We start from the raw sequence: 21,523 nt of genomic DNA on the forward strand, positions 1-21,523 counted from the left end.
TAGGAACCTTTATAAAATGAACATGAAGTGCTTTTATATATGAATGTTGAGGTGTGTGAACCACATGCTAAAAACAGATCTGCACCGTTAGGCTCATGCACGTGAGCACTGAGATCCGTACTGGAAGAAGGTCTCTATGGATCTGAAGGCAGCTGTATTGTAGGCTATAGGCCCCGTGGACTGTAAAAGAGAGAGAAGCAGCGCCATGTGAGTGCAGCAATATTACTTATATTGACTCCTCTTAGATAGCGCTGCTTCTCTTTCTTTTATGGTTCACAAAGTCTCTTCTAGCTCTTTTTGAATTGGCTGCCACTGAGTCAAGCATTGTTGGAATTTTCCTTCACCATCTTTGGACTTTAACCGCCTCCCGCCCACCATATAAGGTAATGATGGGCGCAAGGCGGTTCTCTCGCTCTGGGAGGACATCATATGACATCATCGGTGCTGAGCTGTGTCCCTGGGACCGATCAATGGAAAAAGCCAATGACGTTGGCTCTGTCATGTGATCAGCTGATCGCATGTAAATAAGAAAATGCCGGTTATCGGCAGTCCTCTCCTCACGCTGACAGCTCATGAGGAGAGGAGAGCCGGTAATCAGCATTACTCAGAGGGGACATCTACGCTCATCATTAGGGCACTGATGATCAGTGTGCCCTGATGATCAGTGTAGCCCCATCAGTGCCACCTGTCAGTGTCCATCAATGCCACCTGTCAGTGCCCATCAATGCCACCTGCCAGTGCCCATCAGTGCCACATCAATGCCACATATCAGTGCCTACCAGTGCATATCAATGCCCATCTGAGCTGCCTTTCAGTGCCACCTATCAATGCCAGTCAGTGCCACCTATCAGTGCTGCCAGTCAGTGCCAGTCAGTGCCACCTATCAGTGCTGCCAATCAGTGCCACCTATCAGTGCCAGTCAGTGCCACCTATCAGTGCAGCTTAACAGTACCAGTCAGTGCCACCTAACAGTGCCAGTCAGTGTTGTCTATCAGTGCCAGTCAGTGCTGCCTACCCATGCCACCTATCAGTGCTGCCTATCAGTGCCATATATGAGTTCTGCCTTTCAGTGCCCATCAGTGATACCTGTCAATGCCCATCAGTGCCACCTAGCAGTGCCTCCTCATCAGTGCCGCCTATCAGTGCCCATCAGTGCAGCGTATCAGTGCCCATCACTGCAGCCTCATTAGCGCACATCAGTGAAGGAGAAAAATCACTTATTTACAAAATTTTATAACACATTAAGAAAAAACTTTTTTTTCAAAATTTTCAGTTGTTTTTGGTTTGGTTTGCAAAAAATAAAAAACCCAGAGGTCATTAAATACCATAAAAAAATGATAAAAATTTCATATGGGTACAGTGTTGCATGACCGCGCAATTGGCTTTCAAAGTGCAACAGCGCTGAAAGCTGAAAATTGGCCTGGGCAGGAAGGGGGTGTAAGTGCCCTGTAGGCGAGGGGTTAAGGACTTTACTTGTGTGGTTAATATATCAGCCATCACAGTTTACATGTGTTTTTGTTCTTCTTAGTGCGCCTAATATTTCTCTTGTTATAGGGCTGTGAATACATCTGCATTGGGGTCAGTATTCCCCCCGTAGCATTGAGCTGCTTAAATCTAAAGCAGTAAAATCTGCATCCGGATCCTGATTTCAACGGTATTTTATGTGGTACGCATGTAAACAAATACGCACACTTACCTGCATAGCTGGAAATTGCACAGTGCTGCTGCCGCTGCGGCCTGGTGGGCTCTGAATGAGTCCTTCAATAGGTGGTGGCACTGAATGGTAGTGACTGAAGGTGAATCTACTCCTGCACCACCACCGCTGCCTAGTGATTGGTTCATCTAAGGCCCCTTTCACACGGGCGTTCCGTATGTCCGTTTTTCATCTGTCCGTTTACAGATGAAAAATGGACCCCATGTATTTCTATGGGCGGATGAACATCTTTTTACATCCGTTAATGTCCGCATCCGTTAACATCCGTTTTTGTTGAACGGAAGAAAACCCTATTCTTCTTCCGCCAAAAAAAAAACGGAACGGATGTCAGTGGATGTAAATGGACTGAAAACTGATGTAAATGGATGAAAATGGATGTAAATGGATGTAAACCAATGTAAACTGATGAAAAAAAGATGAAAAAACATGAAAAATGGATGAAAAAAAACAGATGAAAAAACGGATGTAAACGTATGAAAAAATGGATGTAAACTCATCTGTTTTTTTCTTTGAAAAACCGCGACTGAACTGAAGAAATAAAAACGGAATGCCCGTGTGAAAGGACCCTAAGGGAATTTGTAAACATAAACAAATCGGGGGCAGCGGCGGCACCGCAGGTGCCGAATGACCTCGGCCGTCAGTGGTTTAGAATGACTAAAGGCCGAGATCATTATGCCTCTGCACCATCACCGGTGGAGAGTGAATGACTTATTCAGGGCAAGGGGGAGATGTAAACAAACAGAAAGTGTAGGCAGCTGTGGTGGTGCAGGTGCAGGATGACTATCGACCTTCAGCCATTCAGAATGAATAAAAGTTGAGGTCATTCTGCTCCTGTGCTGCTGCCTAGTGATGGATGACCCATGCATAACACGTAACTGGACATTGTCCTGTGCCGCCACTGCTGCCCAGTATCTTTTTGTTTATATTACCCTGCTGGCCCTGAATAAGTCATTCACAAGGTGGTGGCACAGGTGTAGATAGACTGAAAGTCAAGGTTTGCTCACTCCTGAGGAGCCACTGCTGACCAATGAATGACTCCTTCAGGGCCAGGAAACATGTAAAACTAAACAATGCGTAGGCAGCGGCTGTAGTGCAGGCACAGAATGACCTTAGCCTTCAAACATTTAGAGTGACTAAAGGCCAAGGTCATTATGCGCCTGCACAACTGCCACTGCTTAGTGAAATACTTATTCAGGGCCAGGGGGAGATGTACCTGTAAACAAAGTAAAGACAGGCGCAGAATGACTGAAGGCCAAGGTCTTCCAGATTTCGTGACATCGCCTCTGCCTAATAAATGACTTTGTCAGGACCTGGATTTGAACCCTAGACCTCTGCTAAATCTTGCAGTAACTCTTCTCGCTGATCTACCTGAGATGGTGGACAGCTCCCGCTCTGATGCCTTAGAATAGATAATCTTGCCTTGTACCTTGCTTCTCATTAACCTTAGACTCTTTACTCCTTCCATGAACTTCCTGTTTAAGCCATGCTTGTGCACTTTCTGTTTGCCAGATTATTGTGCTCTCTCCAGCCAATACCTCACTTTTGTCATCTCGTCCGTATCTCCGCTAGCACTTGTTACCAACCTTTGGTTTGTTTCTTGACTATGCTTCTGCTTGTTCCCAACGTGCAACCACTTGTTACTGCCTGTTGGCTTGTTCCTCAACTACCCTTCGGCTTGTTCCCAACCTGCAACCACTTTTTACCAACCTTTGGCTTGTTCCTCGACTATGTTTCCGCTTGATCCCAACCTGCAACCACTTGTTACCGACCTTTGGCTTGTTCCTCGACTATGTTTCAGCTTGATCCCAACCTACAACCACTTGTTACTGACCTTTGGCTTCTTCCTCAACTACGTTTTTGCTTGATCCCAACCTGCAACCACTTGTTACCGACCTTTGGCTTGTTCCTCGACTATGTTTCAGCTTGATCCCAACCTGCAACCACTTGTTACTGACCTTTGGCTTGTTCCTCGACTACACTTCCACTTGACACCAAACTGTAACCACTTGTTACTGACCTTTGGCTTGTTCCTCGACTACACTTCCACTTGACACCAAACTGTAACCACTTGTTACTGACCTTTGGCTTGTTCCTTGACTATGCTTTTGCTTGATCTCAACCTGCAACCACTTGTTTCTGACCTTTGGCTTGTTCCTCAACTACGCTTCCGCTTGTCCCCAACTTGCAACCACTTGTTACCAACTTTTGCTTTGTTCCTCGACGACACTTCCACTTGACCCCAACCTGCAACCACTTGCTACCAACCTTTGGCATGTTCCTCGACTACATTTCTGCTTCATTCCAACCTGAAACCATTTGTTACCAATCTTTGACTTGTTCCTCAACTACGCTTCTGCTTGGTCCCAATCTGCATCCACTTGTTACCAATCTTTGGTTTGTTTACCTGTGAACAACGGTTAGTGCTTAGACCGCGCACCTTGGGTGAGCCCGCTTGGTCTGCCAGGGTGACCTGTCTCTGTACTTACCCTGATGGCCTCTCTACTGCTATAGCCACTAGTCTCTTAGCCTGACCCCTGACCGTAACGGGCTCATTCAGGGTCGACTGGGAGAAGTAAACATAAACAAATTGTAGGCAGTGGCGGCATTCAGGTCTAGAATGACTTTGGCTTGCAATTATTTAGCATGACCAAAGGTCAAAATTATTTGGTGCCACCGCCGCTGCCCAGCAAATTACTTGCTTGGGGGAGAAGTAAACATAAACAAAGTTTAGGTAGCGGCGGTGGTGCAGGTGCAGAATGACCTTGACCTTCAGCCTTGCAGACTGACTAAAAGCTGAGGTCTTTTTGCGCACCTAGTGAATAACTCACTACTTTATTAAGAACAATTTAAGAACATAAAGTTTGACATATACATATAAAAACCGAAGTATACAAAATACCATCTACTGGACTGGCATGTCAGCTAGCCTATTCAAAAAATGCGCAATGTAGAGATATATACAATTAAATGCGCAGGCGTGCTTGTCCACATCCAGACACGTCAATGCGTTTCGCATGTAAATAGCTTCTTCAGGGCACTGAGGGTATATGCACTAAATATAAATAAAAAAACAAACACTATATTAATACTATATACATGATGAATCAAAACAGTTCATACAGGAAGTATTTCTACACATCAGAGTATGCGTCTATATACATTATATTGCCAGAAGTATTGGGCCGCCTGCCTTTCCATGGCCCCCCAGTCTTAGTCCGTAGGGTTCAATATTGAGTTGGCCCCGCCCTTTGCAGCTATAACAGCTTCACCTCTTCTGGGAAGGCCGTCCACAAGGTTTAGGAGGGTGTCTATGGGAAGGTTGGACCATTCTTCCAGAAGCACATTTGTCAGGTCAGGCACTGATATCGGGGGAGGAGGCCTGGCTCGCAGTCTCCGCTCTAATTCATCCCAAAGGTGTTCTATGGGGTTGAGGTCAGGACTCTGTGCAGGCCAGTCAAGTTCCTCCACCACAAGCTCGCATTTTACCTTTACTGGTAGGCATGAGTCCTCTGTAGTTTGCAATTCATGTAGGGGAGCACTTTGGTCATTTTACCTTGAGTGCTGACGGACCTTGCCCTTGCACTGGTAGCCATGCAAAAGCAGCCATGGCACATTTTAGTGCACTTTAGGGTCACATTTTTTTGATCCGGTTGTGTGGATAATGAAGTGATGGGATTGCAATATATGGAGTCCTCTGTAGTTTGCAGTTCATGTTGGGGGTGCAATTTGGCCTTTCACCTTGTGTGCTAAAGGACCTTGTCCCTGCACTGGTAGGCATGCAGAAGCAGCCCTCTTATAGAGTCCTCTGTAGTTTGCAGTTCATGTAGGGGGTGCAGTTTGGCCTTTCACCTTGTGTGTTAAAGGACCTTGTCCCTGCACTGGTAGGCATGCAGAAGTAGCCCTCTTATAGAGTCCTCTGTAGTTTGCAGTTCATGTAGGGGGTACAGTTTGGCCTTTCACCTTGTGTGCTAAAGGACCTTGTCATTGCATTGGTAGGCATGCAGAAGCAGCCCTCTTATAGACTCATCTATAGTTTGCAGTTCATGTAGGGGGTGCAGCTTGGCCTTTTACCTTGTGTGCTAAAGGACCTTGTCCCTGCACTGGTAGGCATGCAGAAGCAGCCCTCTTATAGAGTCCTCTATAGTTTTCAGTTCATGTTGGGGGTGCAATTTGGCCTTTCACCTTGTGTGCTAAAGGACCTTGTCCCTCCACTGGTAGGCATGCAAAAGCAACCCTCTTATAGAGTCCTCTGTAGTTTGCAGTTCATGTTGGGGGTGCAATTTGGCCTTTCACCTTGTGTGCTAAAGGACCTTGTCCCTGCACTGGTAGGCATGCAGAAGCAGCCCTCTTATAGAGTCCTCTATAGTTTTCAGTTCATGTTGGGGGTGCAATTTGGCCTTTCACCCTGTGTGCTAAAGGACCTTGTCCCTGCACTGGTAGGCATGCAAAAGCAGCCCTCTTATAGAGTCCTCTGTAGTTTGCAGTTCATGTTGGGGGTGCAATTTGACCTTTCACCTTGTGTGCTGAAGGACCTTGTCCCTGCACTGGTAGGCATCCAAAAGCAGCCCTTACACCGTTTTAGGCTTGCATTTGTCTGATCCAGTTCAGTGAATAATGCAATTTTGGGATTGCAGCTTACAGGGCCCTCTGTGACGATGCAAGAAGCGACTAACCCAAGCAGACCGTCTGAGCTCTGCAGCAACGTCCCTGATTATTTTAACATGTTGGCAGCCTTGTCTCCAAATCCAGCAGCAAGCCAGCCTGTGAATACTTGGTAGCAGTGCGCCCCCTATCTGCCACAGAGAGACTCTGCCTGCATCCTCCTCCAGCATCAGCATCTGCTGTGCTGTCTGTAGCATCCTCTCTGTGACTCTGCATCCACTGAAGAGCCCAAAATCCAAATCCAGGGACAGAAAGAGGGGGGACCCCGTGTAGGAAGCCTTGTGTATTGAGTTCAATGATCAGGCCATGTAAACTCTACAGAGGAACAGGTTGATCTGCTATCCCCCCCTTACCCCCCCATTACTGCTGGCTCCAGCGCCATCCAGCAAGCCTGTTCCATCTCACTGCATAGGGCAGGGGAGGGGTGTAGAGGGGAAAGCTGGCTACAGCGCTGACTGCTAACTTTGCAGAAAGGAGGGAAGCTGCGACTGCAAGCCACCGTCTTCCTGAAATAGAACAAATAAAAGCAGCCCTGCCAGCAGACTGGACCTGGAAGGATGCTAGCCCCGGCCCCTGTCGTCCCCTGCAAATCTTGGAGCCTCTCCTCTCTCGCAGACACCAATGCAATCCTGGTCTATCTTCAGACTGCATGGCAGAGCTGAAAGGTGAGCAATCTCTTCTGTCTGCTGCTGACACACTTCTAAGGGTACCTGCCCACCCCCCCAAAAAAAAAAATCCTCCACCTGTCCTTATCGTTGTCTTGAGCCAGCTGCAGAAAATCTCTCCTTCAAGCCCCCCGATTCAGTGCAGCAGGCTTTGGGGGTGCAAAAATGAAGTCATAGCCAATACGATGAGTAGACCCCTTCCCAACTTCATTATTCCACTGCCGTCAGACCGGGACCTAATTATCGCCTGTATTATTCGTACAGGTAGGTTACCGCGTAGAACTTTCGCCTATTTTTTTGCTTCATGTTGCAACCTAGCAGGGTACCGGTGAGATCAGCACACAGGTTGCATGTGCAATAAGAGCCTCTTTGCACCCCCCCCCCCCCCAAAAAAAAAATCATGAAGTAGTCTCTGTCGCATTTTGCAAATGTAAAGAAGGGAGCTTATTTATGTTGCATCTCATTTTTTTCTTTTAAGGGGGGGTTCTGTTTTGAAAATAGCCCCCTCCCCCCCCCCCATCAAAGGGCTAAGCGAGCCAATGATTTTTGTTTCAATGCAATCACTTTTAAACGACACGCACTTGCTTGCAGGGTGATGTGCTTTTGTTGCCTCCCAACAAAGCCATTAGTTGGGTTTCGTAGACTCGAAAAGAAAGGCTTTTATTTTTTATTTTTTTTGTAATCCCCCCATTGTTGCCTGAAATGCATTCAACCCGTGCATTGATTTAGGAGCCCCATGTCATCTAAAGGATTGCATAATAGTCTCTATAGTGCCCCCCTCCCTTTTAAAAAAAGGAAGAGAGGGGTTGTGGATTGACCTGCATTATACCATCTTCAAACCAAGAGGTGGATGGTGGGGATCTTGTTAAAGTCTGGCCCTGCAGGGGTTAAACATACGTGCCCTCTCAATCCCTCCCCTCCTCCTTCTCCCAATGAAGTGGGGGACCGAGAAGACACATGAACTGGGCACAGATGAGCATTTTTTTTTTCCTGTTTCTTTTTTTGGTTCATAAAGTGGAGGCTCGTTTTAAGCTCACTTTGATTATTTAAAAGAAGCCCCAATGACTTGTAGATCATCGGTTGAAGGGGGGGGTTGCCTGTTTTTTCCAAGCTGGATGAAATCCTGAAATCTTTCAGAATGTCGTTTCTTTAGGTTGATCGTCCTTGTGGATTTATCTTTTTTTTTTTGTGGATTGCAAAAAAAAAAAAAAAAAAATTACTTTGGTTTGATTTCAGGTCTGCCCATTTTGTCGCCCGGGACCCAAGCAGGAGAAGGTGTAGGAGGGTATATCGGATAAACCAAAATATCACCTCTTTCTCTACAAGGAAAGATCCTGGTCAAAAAAAAAAAAAACAGCAAGAGATCGACTGATTCACTGATGTGGAGTGACATGAAGCCCGCTTGTTGACTCAGTAGGTCTTCTGTACTGCAAGGCTCAATCTTGAAATGGGTTTTTCGATGGTGCATCTTGTCCTTCGGGCTTTTGGATAGCCAACCAAAAAAAAAAAAAACAAATCTAGAAATTTGGAGATTTTTTTTTTTAGGATTGGGTTCTCGCTCGGGGATCCCAAGCTGATGTAGAAGGAGACCCTACCAGCTTCAATGTGGATGTTATAACTGGTTTTCTAAAAAGGGATCACATTGGGGGTGATCTGCATTTCGTAAAGGTGGGGGGAATATTACCTTTACCTCTATCTGCACCTTCTGCATTTTCTCCACCTTGACCATGGGATTGAAATTCTCCTAGTTGGCTCCTGGAATTCACCTGTGAAATTCGCCTGTTTGCTCTTTTTATTTTTTTTTTTTGCCATAAACTGACATGTATGAGATGGAAAAACAAGGTTTATTTAGTGCCCTTTGTTACTTGATGCTGAATTCCCCTCTTCTATTTAGTGTACACGGTAAGTACCAACACTACATTGTCTAATATAGACCTTACAAGATGTTTCCAGTCAGTGTGTTCTGATGTAATCGCCCCCCAGATCTCCCCCGTTCCTTTGTCGGGTCCTGCAGCATTTTTAGGGGCATTCGGCATTACAGGTGCAGATTTAAATCTCTCTCTCTCTTTGCATTAGGAGGAAAGAATTAGAATTTCAAATGAGAGTTTTGAGCAACGTAGAGAACAATATAACATCTGCACAGGAAGCGTGCGGTAAAATCTGCTTGAAATGTATACATGAGCACTGGTTATATTCCAAAGATGATAGATGGAGAAGGAGAGAGGTGGCTACTGGTAGAATATTTGGGATTTAGAGGGAGGTTCCTTAGGCAGACAAGCACAGTTTTTGGGGATAGATCGGTGTTTAATGCTTGCTTGCATGGACAGACGGGGTTGTATTCTTAGAGTGATGTGTTTAAAACAAATGGTGCAATGTGCCTATGACCGATAGAGTAGGACCATGTTGGTGGAGGTACCTTCATAGTGGTGTGTGGCTTCAAATTGTGTATGCAATGGAGACTCTTTGATCTAAAAAGTGTTTGTTTTTTTTAAATGAGGTTCTTATGGCAGGTTGGCAGCAGTGGGAATGGAGAACCCAATTTTGGTACTTTCTGAGGGTCCCAATATTAAGAAGGGGTATTTGCTCCTATCTTAGGCAGGAATATTATCTTCTATAGACCAATGGAGTAGGATGCCATTGCTTGACTTTTTAATCCACTAGAGTCTAATTTAACCAAACGCTGCAGACCCAGGGGTAAAACCTGATCAGATTAAGGCAGAGCGGTCTAATCTTGTCTATTAATCTGTGCTGTTAACCACCACCATGTAATTCTATCTCCCACTCTCAGCGACGTTTACTGAAGTCCCCAAAGATGTGACAGTGAGGGAGGGAGAGGATATAGAGATGCCTTGTGCTTTTCGGGCCAGTGGATCCACGTCCTTTTCTTTGGAGATCCAATGGTGGTACCTCAAAGAGGCGACCAGGGAGACAACATTGGAACTAGCTATGACCGCCCCCGGGAGCAGAAGCAAGGTAATGACTACTGTGTCCATGAAACGTTATGCTATGTACAGTGAGATGCTTGATTGACAGGCGCCCCTGCATTCTATCGGCCGCTCATGGCCACTCTTGTGCTTAGCCAATAGCAATTGAGTTCAAACTTAGCAATGAGTCACCAGCAGACATCAGGACACAATCAAAAGGTTTTAGTCCTCCCGGAATGGAGGGAGGGGGTTTGCATTAAATCTCCCCATAAATTGAGGCTCTAATGAGGCCGTGAAAAGAGCAGTGGTGATGTGCCAAAGACAGTAAACCACAAGCCAATAGGGTTTCAGCTTTCACCAGTTAGGACCACAAAGCTGATTGTTGATTGGTGGTTATGGGTTATCGTAAATTAAATATTGCCTTGTAACAGACATCAAACAATTTTGGTTCTCTTGGAGTGGAGGGAGGAGGTTGCATTGAAGAGACTGTGCAAAGAGCAGTGGTGATGTACCAAGGACAGCAATCCCACAGCAGCCAATGGGATTTCAGCTTTCACCAAGTAGGGCCACAGTACGAATTGTTGATTGGCTGCTATGTGCTTTAACACAAATGCTGCTTGGTAACAGTAATCACAATCAAAATGTTTTAGTCCTCCTGGAATGTAGGGACAGGGTTGCCTTAAACCCCCCTAAAAATTGAAGTTCAGACCATGCACAGAGCAGTAATGATGTACCTAAGCCTGTAATCAGCCAATGGGATTTCAGCTTTTGCCAGTTAGAGTCATGAAGCTAATTGCTGATTGGCTGCTATGAACAGATTTGGAGATTGGTTTAGCTTGATAGAAGATTTGAGTCCAACAACCAACAGAATGTAGCATCCCTCAGCAACCAATCAAATTTTAGTTTTTATTAGTTCACATTACCTGGATCAGGCAAACAGGGAGGATAATGTGATGTGCAGGGCAACCAATTATAACGTTGGATCACTGAGGAGCTAATTGTGACTGGTCGGTTGGTTGGGTGGCTGGTTGGCTGGTTGGTTTGTTGGTTGGTTGGTTGGTTGGCTGGTTGGTTGGTTGGCTGGCTGGTTGGTTTGTTGGTTTGTTGGTTGGTTGGTTGGTTGGTTGGGTGGCTGGTTGGTTGGTGGGTTGGGTGACTGGTTGGTTGGTTGGTTGGTTGGTTGGTTGGCTGGTTGGTTGGTCAGTCGATCGGTCAGCTGGTTGGTGGAGATCTCGGCATGCTACATGTTATTCTCATGTTAAAGTAGAGTATACATTGTATGTCCTCTATATCCCCCCCTGCCCCCATTCTTAAAATCTAAATCAATTCCATAAATTCTTCCCCCATACTTCCCTAGGCCAGCCTCCCAGTTTTGCAATTAGTTATTTAAATAGACGTAAATAGATATTGACAAGCAGGATTACTGAGCTCAATGGATGCCAGGCAGGGCAGCCGCATGAGCACAGCGGCTTTCCTCTGCTCCCTCCCCCCCGGCTGCCAAAATCCATCGCACAGGATGAGTCGCTCCGCTGAGCTTCCCTCGCTGTAAATGGACAATTTGCTATTTTGGAGATGGAAGTCAATTGACCCCTTTTTAATACGGGACAGTACTCCGCCACGGCAATAATTCAAGTTTATGTAATTTGGCTCGTCTTCCCAGAAGGATCAGCTGGCCAAGTAATTTCAGCAGCTGCTGCTGCACATACAGTATATATATATATAATCCATACACATATTACTATATTGTACATTACATGATTTTCAGTGTAATTCTGGGAATCCAGTGGTGGCCTGTCAGTTCCATAATAATCCCCTGAACATTATCTTGCCAGCAGAGAGTGAATGGACTAATTAATATACATGTTAATATGAAGTTTGAAATATGTTCCCCAGGCTTCCTCACTCCTAATGAACATTCTGATCCATCTCTGTCATACCACGGGCACAGCCACAAATCTTCTCACTGCCTGTTCATTCTTCCTTCCCTGCTACTTCTACATTTCATGTCTGCCCTCCCCTTCTCCATCCTCTCCTATCTCTGCCCCTCTTCATACCCCCCCCCCCCATAATCCTCCCCCCATCTCTAGCTCCCTACCCTTCCTGTCTTTTTCAGTATTGCCCCCAATCTCTATTGACTCACCCCCTCTCCTCTCTCTTTATCACCCCCATCTTCTTACCCCCTTATCACACACAGACTGTATCTCATCTGTCCTCCTTGAACCACTTATTTTTGTCGCCCCCCCCCCCCTACTTATCTATCCTTCCTCTCTCTGCAAACCCCTCTATTTCATTCTCCCTTTCCTCTCTTTTCCTCTTTTTTAACCCCATTCTTTACCATACTCCATTTTTCCCTTCCTCCTAATACCTCTCTCTAGCTTTCTTTACCCCCCTCACCACCCCCTTTCCATTACTCCCTATTTTCTGTTTCCTTCTTCCCCCTACTTCTCTTCCATCCCTCTCTTCTCCACTAGGATTCTCTGTTTTTCGTGCACTCCTTCCTCTCCTCCCTTCTATTTCCATCTATCTCTTCTTTTCTGTGTCTACTCATAGTCTCCCTCTTTTCTCCTCCATGTCTCTCTTCCTCCCTCTCCTTCTTCCCTCTTTCTCTTTCTTAATCCCCCTTCCAGCTCTTCCATCCCTCTCTTCTCATTTATGTCCCTCTCCCTCCCTCTCCTTCTTCCCTTTCTCTCCCTCTTTACTCTTTCATTCTTCTCCCTCCATTCCTTTCTTCTCCGCTATGTCCCTCTCCATCCCTCCTCTTCTTCCCTCTTTTTTCTTTCATTTTCTCCCCTCCATTCCTCTTTTCTCCTCTATGTCCCTCTCACTCTAATACCTCTCTTCTTACCTCTCTTCTCGTTCATTTTCCCTGACCATCTCCTCCATTCTTCTCTTCTCTTCCATGTCTCCTCCCTCTCCTTCTTTCCTCTTTTCTCTTTTATGCTCCTCATTCACTTTTTTTGTCCTCTGTCTTTCTCCCTCCCTTCATATCTTCCCTCTTCCCAACAACTCCCCCCCCCCCATCTGCTCTCTTCTCCTCTATATCCCTCCTTCTCTCTTTCTGCACTCTTTTCTCTATCATTCTCCCCCCTCCATCCCCCTCATCTCCCCCATCTCTTCTGTGTCTCTCTCCCTCCCTCTCCATTTCCCTCTTTGCTCTTTCACCCCCCCCCCCCCCCCCCCCCACAAATCCCTCTATGTCTCTCCTTCTCTCCATCTCCTCTATGTTCCTCTCCCTCCTTTCATTCTCCCCCCTCCATACACCCCCCTCCATCCCTTTCTTTTCCTCTAGGTCTCCCCTCTCCTCATATTATTTATTTTTTGTTCTCTCCCCTCCATCCTCTCCATCTCCTCCATCTATCTCCACCTCTTCCATCTAATCTATGTCTCTCCCTCCTTTCATTTCCCCCACCCCCTCCATTTTTTTCCTCTAGGTCTCTCCTTTTATTTCTCTTTCATTCTCTTCCCTCCATCTCCTCCATCCCTCTCATCTCCTCCATCCCTCTCCATCTCCCCCATCTCTCTCCACCTCCTCCATCTCCTCTATGTCTCTCTCCCTTCTTTCATTCTCCCCCCTCCATCCTTTTTTTTTCCCTAGGTCTCTCCTCCTCTTATTTCTCTTTCATTCTCTCCCCTCCATCCTCTCCATCTCCTCCATTTATCTCCACCTCTTCCATCTCCTCTATGTCTCTCCCTCCTTTCACCCCCCCCCCCCTTCCATTCACCCCCCCCCCCCCCATCCATTTTTTTTTCCTCTAAGTCTCTCCTTCTCTTATTTATCTTTCATTCTCTCCCCTTCCATCCCTCTCATCCCCTCCATCCCTCTCCATCTCCCCCATCTCTTCTATGTTTCTCTCCCTCCTTTAATTCTCCCCCCTCCATTCACCTCCCTCCATCTCTTTCTTTATCTCTAGGTCTCTCCTCATCTTATTTCTTTTTCATTCTCTCCCCTCCATCCCTCTCCATCTCCTCCGTCTATCTCCATCTCTTCCATCTCCTCTATGTCTCTCCCTCCTTTCTTTTTCTCCCCTCCATTCACACCCCCCCCTCTCATCTCATCCATCCTTCTCCATCTCCCCCATCCCTCTCCACCTCCTCCATCTCCTCTATGTCTCTCTCCCTCCTTTCATTCTCCTCCCTCCATCCCTTTCTTTTCCTCTAGGTCTCTCCTCTCCTCCTCTTATTTCTCTTTTATTCTCTCCCCCTCCATCCCTCTCCATCTTCTTCATCCCTCTCCATTTCCCCCATCCCTCTCCATCTCCTCTATGTTTCTCTCCCTCCTTTCATTCTCCCCCCTCCATTCACCTCCCTTCATCCCTTTCTTTTTCTCTAGGTCTCTCCTCATCTTATTTCTCTTTCATTCTCTCCCCTCCATCTCCTCCATCCTTCTTTTCTCCTCCACATCTCTCTCCCCTCTCTCTTTGCTCTCCTCCACTCTTCCTCCTCTTCTCTCTCCATGTCCTTCAATGGCTTTCTCCGGCAGTCATTCACATTTCTTTCCTCCCTTGTAGATTGTAAGCTCTTGCAGTTATTTTTTTCCCCTCTCATTCATGCATTTGCACATCCTGTAGACACATTCCTCATTTTCCCCAGCACTGTAGAATCTTCCAGCTCTCCAGTGTTCTATTGACGCTCTCATTTCTCCGCGTCTTTGTCACCCACACAATCGCAATCTTTATTAGGAGATCCTAGCGCGGTCAGATAGAGCCTGAGCCAACGTCTGCCCCTCTCCTCTACTAGACGTTGTGCTCAGGATGGATGGAATCAGAAGACAATATCGAAGAAAGGTGAAACCCTTTCCTCTTGGAGTACCAAGTCATATATAATTTTTTGAGCTGTGTGGGCGGACGGCTTGGAGACGGTGCGGCTGTGCGTTGATATTTATTCCCGCTACTTGTATTTGTAAACACCTCTCTGGCAGACGTGCACCCTGGGATGCGGAGCTCGATTCACTCTTTCAATACAGTGATTACTGTTATGACAAGTTGGCCCATTTATGTGTTTGAGGATTTCTCGAGGCACGCCACAGGCTTCACATATATGTTTTGTTCCCTGTCCCAATCTGGCACCGGGCAGTCTTGTTATAGCACACTGTGGCCCGCGTCTACAAAACGCTGTAAGTCCCAGACGCTGGTTAGAGCTGAACTCCAGGTGGATGTAGAAGACACAATTTAAAGCGGTTCTAGAACCTTTCATATACCCAGTGAAGTGATGAAACAAATTCTCCTACATAAGTTGTACTGGTTTATCTGCAGCCTTCTCTTCTCTACAGCCAGGGGCGGACTGACAACTCATGGGGCCTCCGGGCAATAGGGGATCATGGGGCCCCTGTGTCCTTGCCCAAACTCAAAAAAGCCTATGAAAAAGGTACCAGGGGCATCTCATGGGCCCCCTACTGACCCCGGGCCCTCGGGCAGTGCCCGAGTTTCCAAATGGTCAGTCCGCCCCTGTCTACAGCCCTTCAAAGTACAGAATGTATACAGCAGAAATTACACAGTGTAGAGCTCAGTGAGGAGAGCTCTGAGAGCTGATTGGAGGGAAGGTACACAGCCTCTCTCTTGTAGCACACAGGAACAGATCTGAGACTGTCAATCACAGGCTGTGCACTGGAGCTCCCTCCCCTGTCACCTTTTTATCTCTTGGTGTCAAGAAAACTTGTCAGAAGTGAGCTGATAGCAGAAAAAGAAGGCAGCAGCAGAAATTACACTTAGTGATCTGGACTGAGACAAGCACACACTATAGAGCACCCTTTTTCAACCTTTGTAGCACAGAGGAACCCTTGAAATAATTTTCCAGTCACAGGGAACCCCTGCTAAAAATTACTGTATCTACAGCTCATGATACATTGGTGTGATGGTGTGGACCGAGACAAGTACACACTATAGAGGGATATTCTTTGTTCATATTTCATGTCTGAGGTTTACAGGAGAGCTCTGAGAGCTGATTGGAGAGAAGGGACACACCCCCCCCTCCACACAGCACACAGGAACAGAGCTGAGGTTGTCAGTCTGCTGGAGGTCCCTCCCCTGTCACCATTTTTCCCTTGGTGTCAGGAAAACTTGTCAGAAGTGATTCATGCTAATGGTAGAGGAACAAAGCAGCAGACAGAAATGACACTTAGTGTTCTTAATTGAGACAAGTACACACTATAGAGCAGCCTTTCTCATCCTTTCCAGTAATAACCTTCAGGTCACAGGGAACCCCTGCTACTAATTACTATATCTATAACTCATGATACATTAGCATGATGGTCAGTGGGAAGAATGCTCTTTACATTCAGTGGTGTCTTTAGGTGTTGTGCTGCCCTAGGCAACACAAAAATCATCTGCCTCACAGACATGACCAACACCCCCCCCCCCCCCCCCCCCTCCCGCAGAGAGAGCCTGACACAGACCAACAACGGAGAACCTTCCACTACCCCCCCCCCCCGAGCAATAGAGAGAAAGACACCCATCTTCACAGCTCCGGACATCCCTGGGAACAAGAGTCGGCTCTGCATACAGCATCAAGCAGCCCGCAGCCTCTCTCGGAACTCACCTGTTCCCCATGGTGTGCGTGTCCCTTCTTCCATCCCTTCTTCTGGGGGGATGTGCTGCCCCCATGAAAAATACCGCCATAGGCAAGTGCCTTGTTTGCCTTGTGGTAAATACTCCCCTGCTTACATTTGTGGTCATCGGGAAGAATTACCCCCTTACAGATAGCTAAATAGATCTTAAGGGGCTTATCTGAGAGGCAGAAATTGCTCATTGCCCAAAGAACCTCTAGCAACCCTAGCTGTGAAACCTTGGATGAGCTCATCTCTCTTTCACTCTGCTCTCTCCTCCTATCAGCATGTTTCTAGCTAGCCCATGAGCACTGCATAACAACTTACTGGCTCCTTGTGCTGCTTTTGCTGCTCCCAGTCTGAGATTCTTTGTAAAGGGACTGTAAGGGGCTAATAACAAGTCAAATTAAAGCTCTTAGACTTGTTCCACATGGTTGGCAGGCAAGCGTTGTGTAGAATTGGTGTGAGGGCATTCAGAGGACAATACTGCTACCTTCTTCAATGCCTGTTTTTTTATCCAGAGGAGGATTTTCACCTTGAAATGGCATGCTGCAACCATCATAGCCGTGGTTGGCACATGGTCGTGGCATGGTCCCATTGACTTTGATGGACACATCTGGCAGGTATATTGCCCAAAGCAACAAGGCGAATTAACCTCCCTGGCGGTATTCCCGAGTGTAGCTCGGGGTAAAGTTTCAGCACCACAAGCGGTAATGCCCCCGAGCTACACTCAGGAATACACTGCAGCGTTGTTCCAGGATCTGTTCTGCACTTACCTTGTCCTGCGCTCCCGCGATGTCCCCCCTGCAGTGTCCCCTGTAATGTCCTCCGGCCGATGCCGGCATCTGTCTTCCGGGTTCCGTTCCCTGCGATGTCGGGACATACGGGGGCAGAACTGGCCGGAAATTAAAAAATGTGAAAAAGTGACATTCACTAAATTCACTAAAATCACATAGTATAACATTCCTGTATCAAACCATTTCACATACATTTTGTCCCGAGTGCTCTGTCCTGTCCCCTGCCTGCATTTTTACTGTTCTTTCTGCCTGGAAACTGAGAAACGTCCATGGCGTCCAAAAAGCGTCCCTTTAGGTCAGACGCGGTTTTAGACCGGCTAGAGAACAGCGATAGTAAATCAGAACCACTTGCAGAATTGAGTGATAATGATTCGTGGGGGAAATTCATCATCAGACACTGAAAACGATTCTGCGACTTTGCTCAGCGATGTGCGAACTTGGCGCTCTATTTCACATTTCAGTGTTTTTGGTTTGATTAAATTATTGAATTACATTTATTATTGTATTATTATTTTTTAGTATTATTTATTAAATTATAATTTATGATTTCATGTTTCAAATTTTATCATCCCCGGGATGTTTACTAGACTCTTGTTTGGACAGATTTCAGTGAGTTATTCCTAAAATTTACAGGCCGACAATAAAATATTTCCATGTAAAAAAAATGTACCGCTTTGAGCACAGAAATACTGACATAATCAGACCACTAGGGAGGCCACAACAGGCATGACATGAACACACTAGTCTGCATTGCCCCGTTCAGTACGTTATACTACAGATGTGGGTGTAGCTACCATGAAGCAAACACCTGTTTTCTACCACAGCCCTCTGCCCATGTGAACCTAGCCTTACACGGCTTGCACTGAATGATGTAATAATGATTACAGAGCTGTGTTAAAGTGGTTGTAAACCTCAGATATTTAATATAGCAGGGTTTCTCAACTAGGGTTCCTTCAGGGGTTGCTAAGGGTTCCTTAGGGTTCCTTGAGCAATGAGCAATGTCTGCCTCTTAAGTGCCCACTGACACCATTGATATTGTTAGCTATCTGTAAGGGGCAGGGGCAGACTGACAACTCATGGGGCCCCCTGGCAATAGGGGATCATGGGACCCCTGTGTCCTTGCCCAAACTCAAAAAAGCCTATGAAAAAGGTACCAGGGGCATTTCATGGGGCCCCCTACTGACCCTGGGCCCTCGGGCAGTGCACTAGTTTCCAAATGGTCAGTCCGCCCCTGGTAAGGGGGTAATTCTTCCCAATAACTGCAAATGTAAGAAGTATTCTTCCCACTGGCCATCACACTAATGTATCATAAGTTAGAGATATAGTAATTTTTAGCAGAGGTTCCCTGAGATATTTCAAGAGTTCTTCTGTGTTGAAAAGGTTGAGAAAGGCTGCTCTAGATATAGCAGGGATGCAGAATGAGTGAACACAGCACATGGGAAACCAAATGAGAAGAATAGACTTGAAGTTTAGAGAATTACATGTTCTCATAAACTCCTACAGCTCTTGAGGAACCACATGTTCTAGTGTACTGAATATTTCCTTGGGATGAGCTTACTGCAATGTGAAGCTCCTCTTGCAGATGCGAACAGAAGACAAACATAGACAACCTGTAGACTAGTAGAACAGAACAACCTGTAGAACAGAACACACAGAAGACAAACATAGACAACCTGTAGACTAGTAGAACAGAACAACCTGTAGAACAGAACACACAGAAGACAAACATAGACAACCTGTAGACTCAGCTGATGAAAAACTCCAGCATATGGTTGACGTGGACTTTCTAGAGCTTCAGGCTCTTCAGAAATGTCCAAGACACATGCTGGGCAACCTCAGATCTACATCTCCCACCATGGCCTTGTACTAAACGTCCCATCAATGTTCAATTGTTGATTATTTGAAGTATCCCAAGAAAATCCAGCATGGCACCACAGCAATTGAAGAGCACAAATCTCAGCAATACCTGTGTTTTTTGTTGGTTTGGACTTGATGGAACTTTCTATTCTACACCTTCAAGAAGAACAAGGGTTATGTCATGTCATAATAGGTACAGGCAAATTTCTAATATGCACCTTGAAAGGTATCTAGTAGTAGTTGGTCACATTGTTCACTTGTTCTGTAATGTTGAAGACATTTTGTATCTTGTCCAAGCCACTTCTGGACTTGTTCTGTAATGTTGAAGATGTATTGTAGCTTGTCCAAGCCACTTCTTCTTAGAACTGAAGGACTGGTTTGGACATATTACAAAATGTCTTCAACATTACAGAACAAGTTCAGAAGTGGCTTGGACAAGATACAAAATGTCTTCAGCATTACTGAACAAGTACACTTAAATGTGACCACCTACTACCAGATGTACCAAGACCTGGATAAATGAGAACCTTCACAGACACCTAGGAAACTAGGAAACTAGTTACCTAATCTCCTTGTTGGGGTTTGCAGATTTTTAATAGCTGCAAGCATACAATTTACAATTTTAATATTAAAGTGTTACTAAACCCAGGACCCTGCATTCACTATATCTGGTCTCCCCGGACCCTGCATTCACTATATCTGGTCTCCCCGGACCCTGCATTCTTTAGACCTGGTCTCCTTGGACCCTGTATTCACTATATCTGGCCTCCCCGGACCCTGCATTCACTATATCTGGCCTCCCCGGACCCTGCATTCACTATATCTTGTCTCCCTGGACCCTGCATTCACTAGATCCGATCTCCCCGGACCCTGCATTCACATATCCGCTCTTCCCGGACCCTGCATTCACTATATTTGCTCTCCCCGGACCCCACATTCAATATATCTGGTCTCCCCGGACCCTGCATTCACTATATCTGGTCTCCCCGGACCCTGCATTCACTATATCTGATCTGCCTGGACTTTGCTGTCACTATATCCGCTCTCCCCCGACCCTGCATTCACTATATCCGCTCTCCCCGACCCTGCATTCACTATATCCGCTGTCCCCGGACCCCGCATTCACTATATCCAGTCTTCCCAGATGCTGCATTCACTATATCCGCTCTCCCAGGACCATGCATTCACTATATCTGCTCTCCCCGCACCCTGCATTCACTATATCCGCTTCAGCATTACTGAACAAGTGCACTTGAATGTAACCACCTACTACCAGATGTACCAAGACCTGGAAAAATGAGAACCTTCACAGACACCTAGGAAACTAGTTACCTAATCTCCTTGTTGGGGTTTGCAGATTTTTAATAGCTGCAAGCCTACAATTTACAATTTTAATAATAAAGTGTTACTAAACCCAGAACCCTGCATTCACTAGACCTGGTCTCCTTGGACCATGCATTCACTATATCTGGTCTCCCTGGACCCTGCATTCACTAGATCCGGTCTCCCCGGACCCTGCATTCACTATATCCTCTCTCCCCGGATCCTGCATTCACTATATCCGCTCTCCCCGGACCCTGCATTCACTATATCCGGTCTCCTCTGACCCTGCATTCACTATATCCGCTCTCCCCGGACCCTGCAGTCACTATATCTGCTCTCCCCGCACCCTGCATTCACTATATCCGCTCTCCCCGGACCCTGCATTCACTATATCCGCTCTCCCCGGACCCTGCATTCACTATATCCGCTCTCCCCGGACCCTGCATTCACTATATCCGGTCTCCCTGGACCCCGCATTCAGTATATCCGCTGTCCCCGGACCCTGCATTCACTATATCTGGTCTCCCCGGACCCTGCATTCACTATATCCGCTCTCCTTGGACCCTGCATTCACTATATCTGGTCTCCTACAGTACACACAACATGGAAATGCAATTATTTTAGTAAATATATACTGCTACATACCTTTTATCATCAGCAGTTTTGTGACTTCTATCAGTGTCCAGCTGAACACTGGTTAATCTTTTAGGAGGAGTTTTCATTCTCCCCTGATTGTCCTATAAGGCTGCATAACCCCTGACCCTCTGTCTGGACAGCGCTGATTGGTCCTGTGCTGATCACATGCACTCTCCCGTAGAAAAAAAAAACTCTCTTGCAATGCACTCTAAACTGAGCATGTGCAGAATGACTCTTAGAGCTCTGTACCAGAGGCGGACTGACAACTCATGGGGCCCCCGGGCAATAAGGGATCATAGGGCCCCTGTGTCCTTGCCCAAGCTCAAAAAAGCCTATGAAAAAGGTACCAGGGGCATCTCATGGGGCCCCCTACTTACCCTGGGCCCTCCCGAGTTTCCAAATGG

The 21,523-nt window shown here is 46.4% G+C and overlaps 1 protein-coding gene across 2 annotated transcripts in view; it reads left to right on the forward strand.

Annotated features, from left to right (window-relative positions):
• The first annotated feature begins 6,526 nt into the window (after positions 1–6,526).
• Positions 6,527–21,523, forward strand: part of VSTM2B (V-set and transmembrane domain containing 2B) — a 106,280-nt gene continuing 91,283 nt past the window's right edge. Inside the window, exons 1-3 of one of the 2 annotated variants that reach the window (XM_089663022.1) lie at positions 6,527–7,041; positions 8,278–8,943; positions 9,830–10,014. In XM_089663022.1, the coding sequence (XP_089519148.1) occupies positions 8,862–8,943; positions 9,830–10,014 (267 nt within the window). In that variant the 5' untranslated portion in view covers positions 6,527–7,041; positions 8,278–8,861. Of the gene's footprint in view, positions 7,042–7,107; positions 7,306–8,277; positions 8,944–9,829; positions 10,015–21,523 lie in introns of those variants that run through there. The other variant, XM_089663023.1, reaches the window with a different exon arrangement.

The sequence above is a fragment of the Staurois parvus genome, unplaced genomic scaffold (assembly GCF_062004578.1).
Source record: "Staurois parvus isolate SC_StPar_1 unplaced genomic scaffold, SC_StPar_1.0 ptg001614l, whole genome shotgun sequence".
NCBI lineage: Eukaryota > Metazoa > Chordata > Amphibia > Anura > Ranidae > Staurois > Staurois parvus.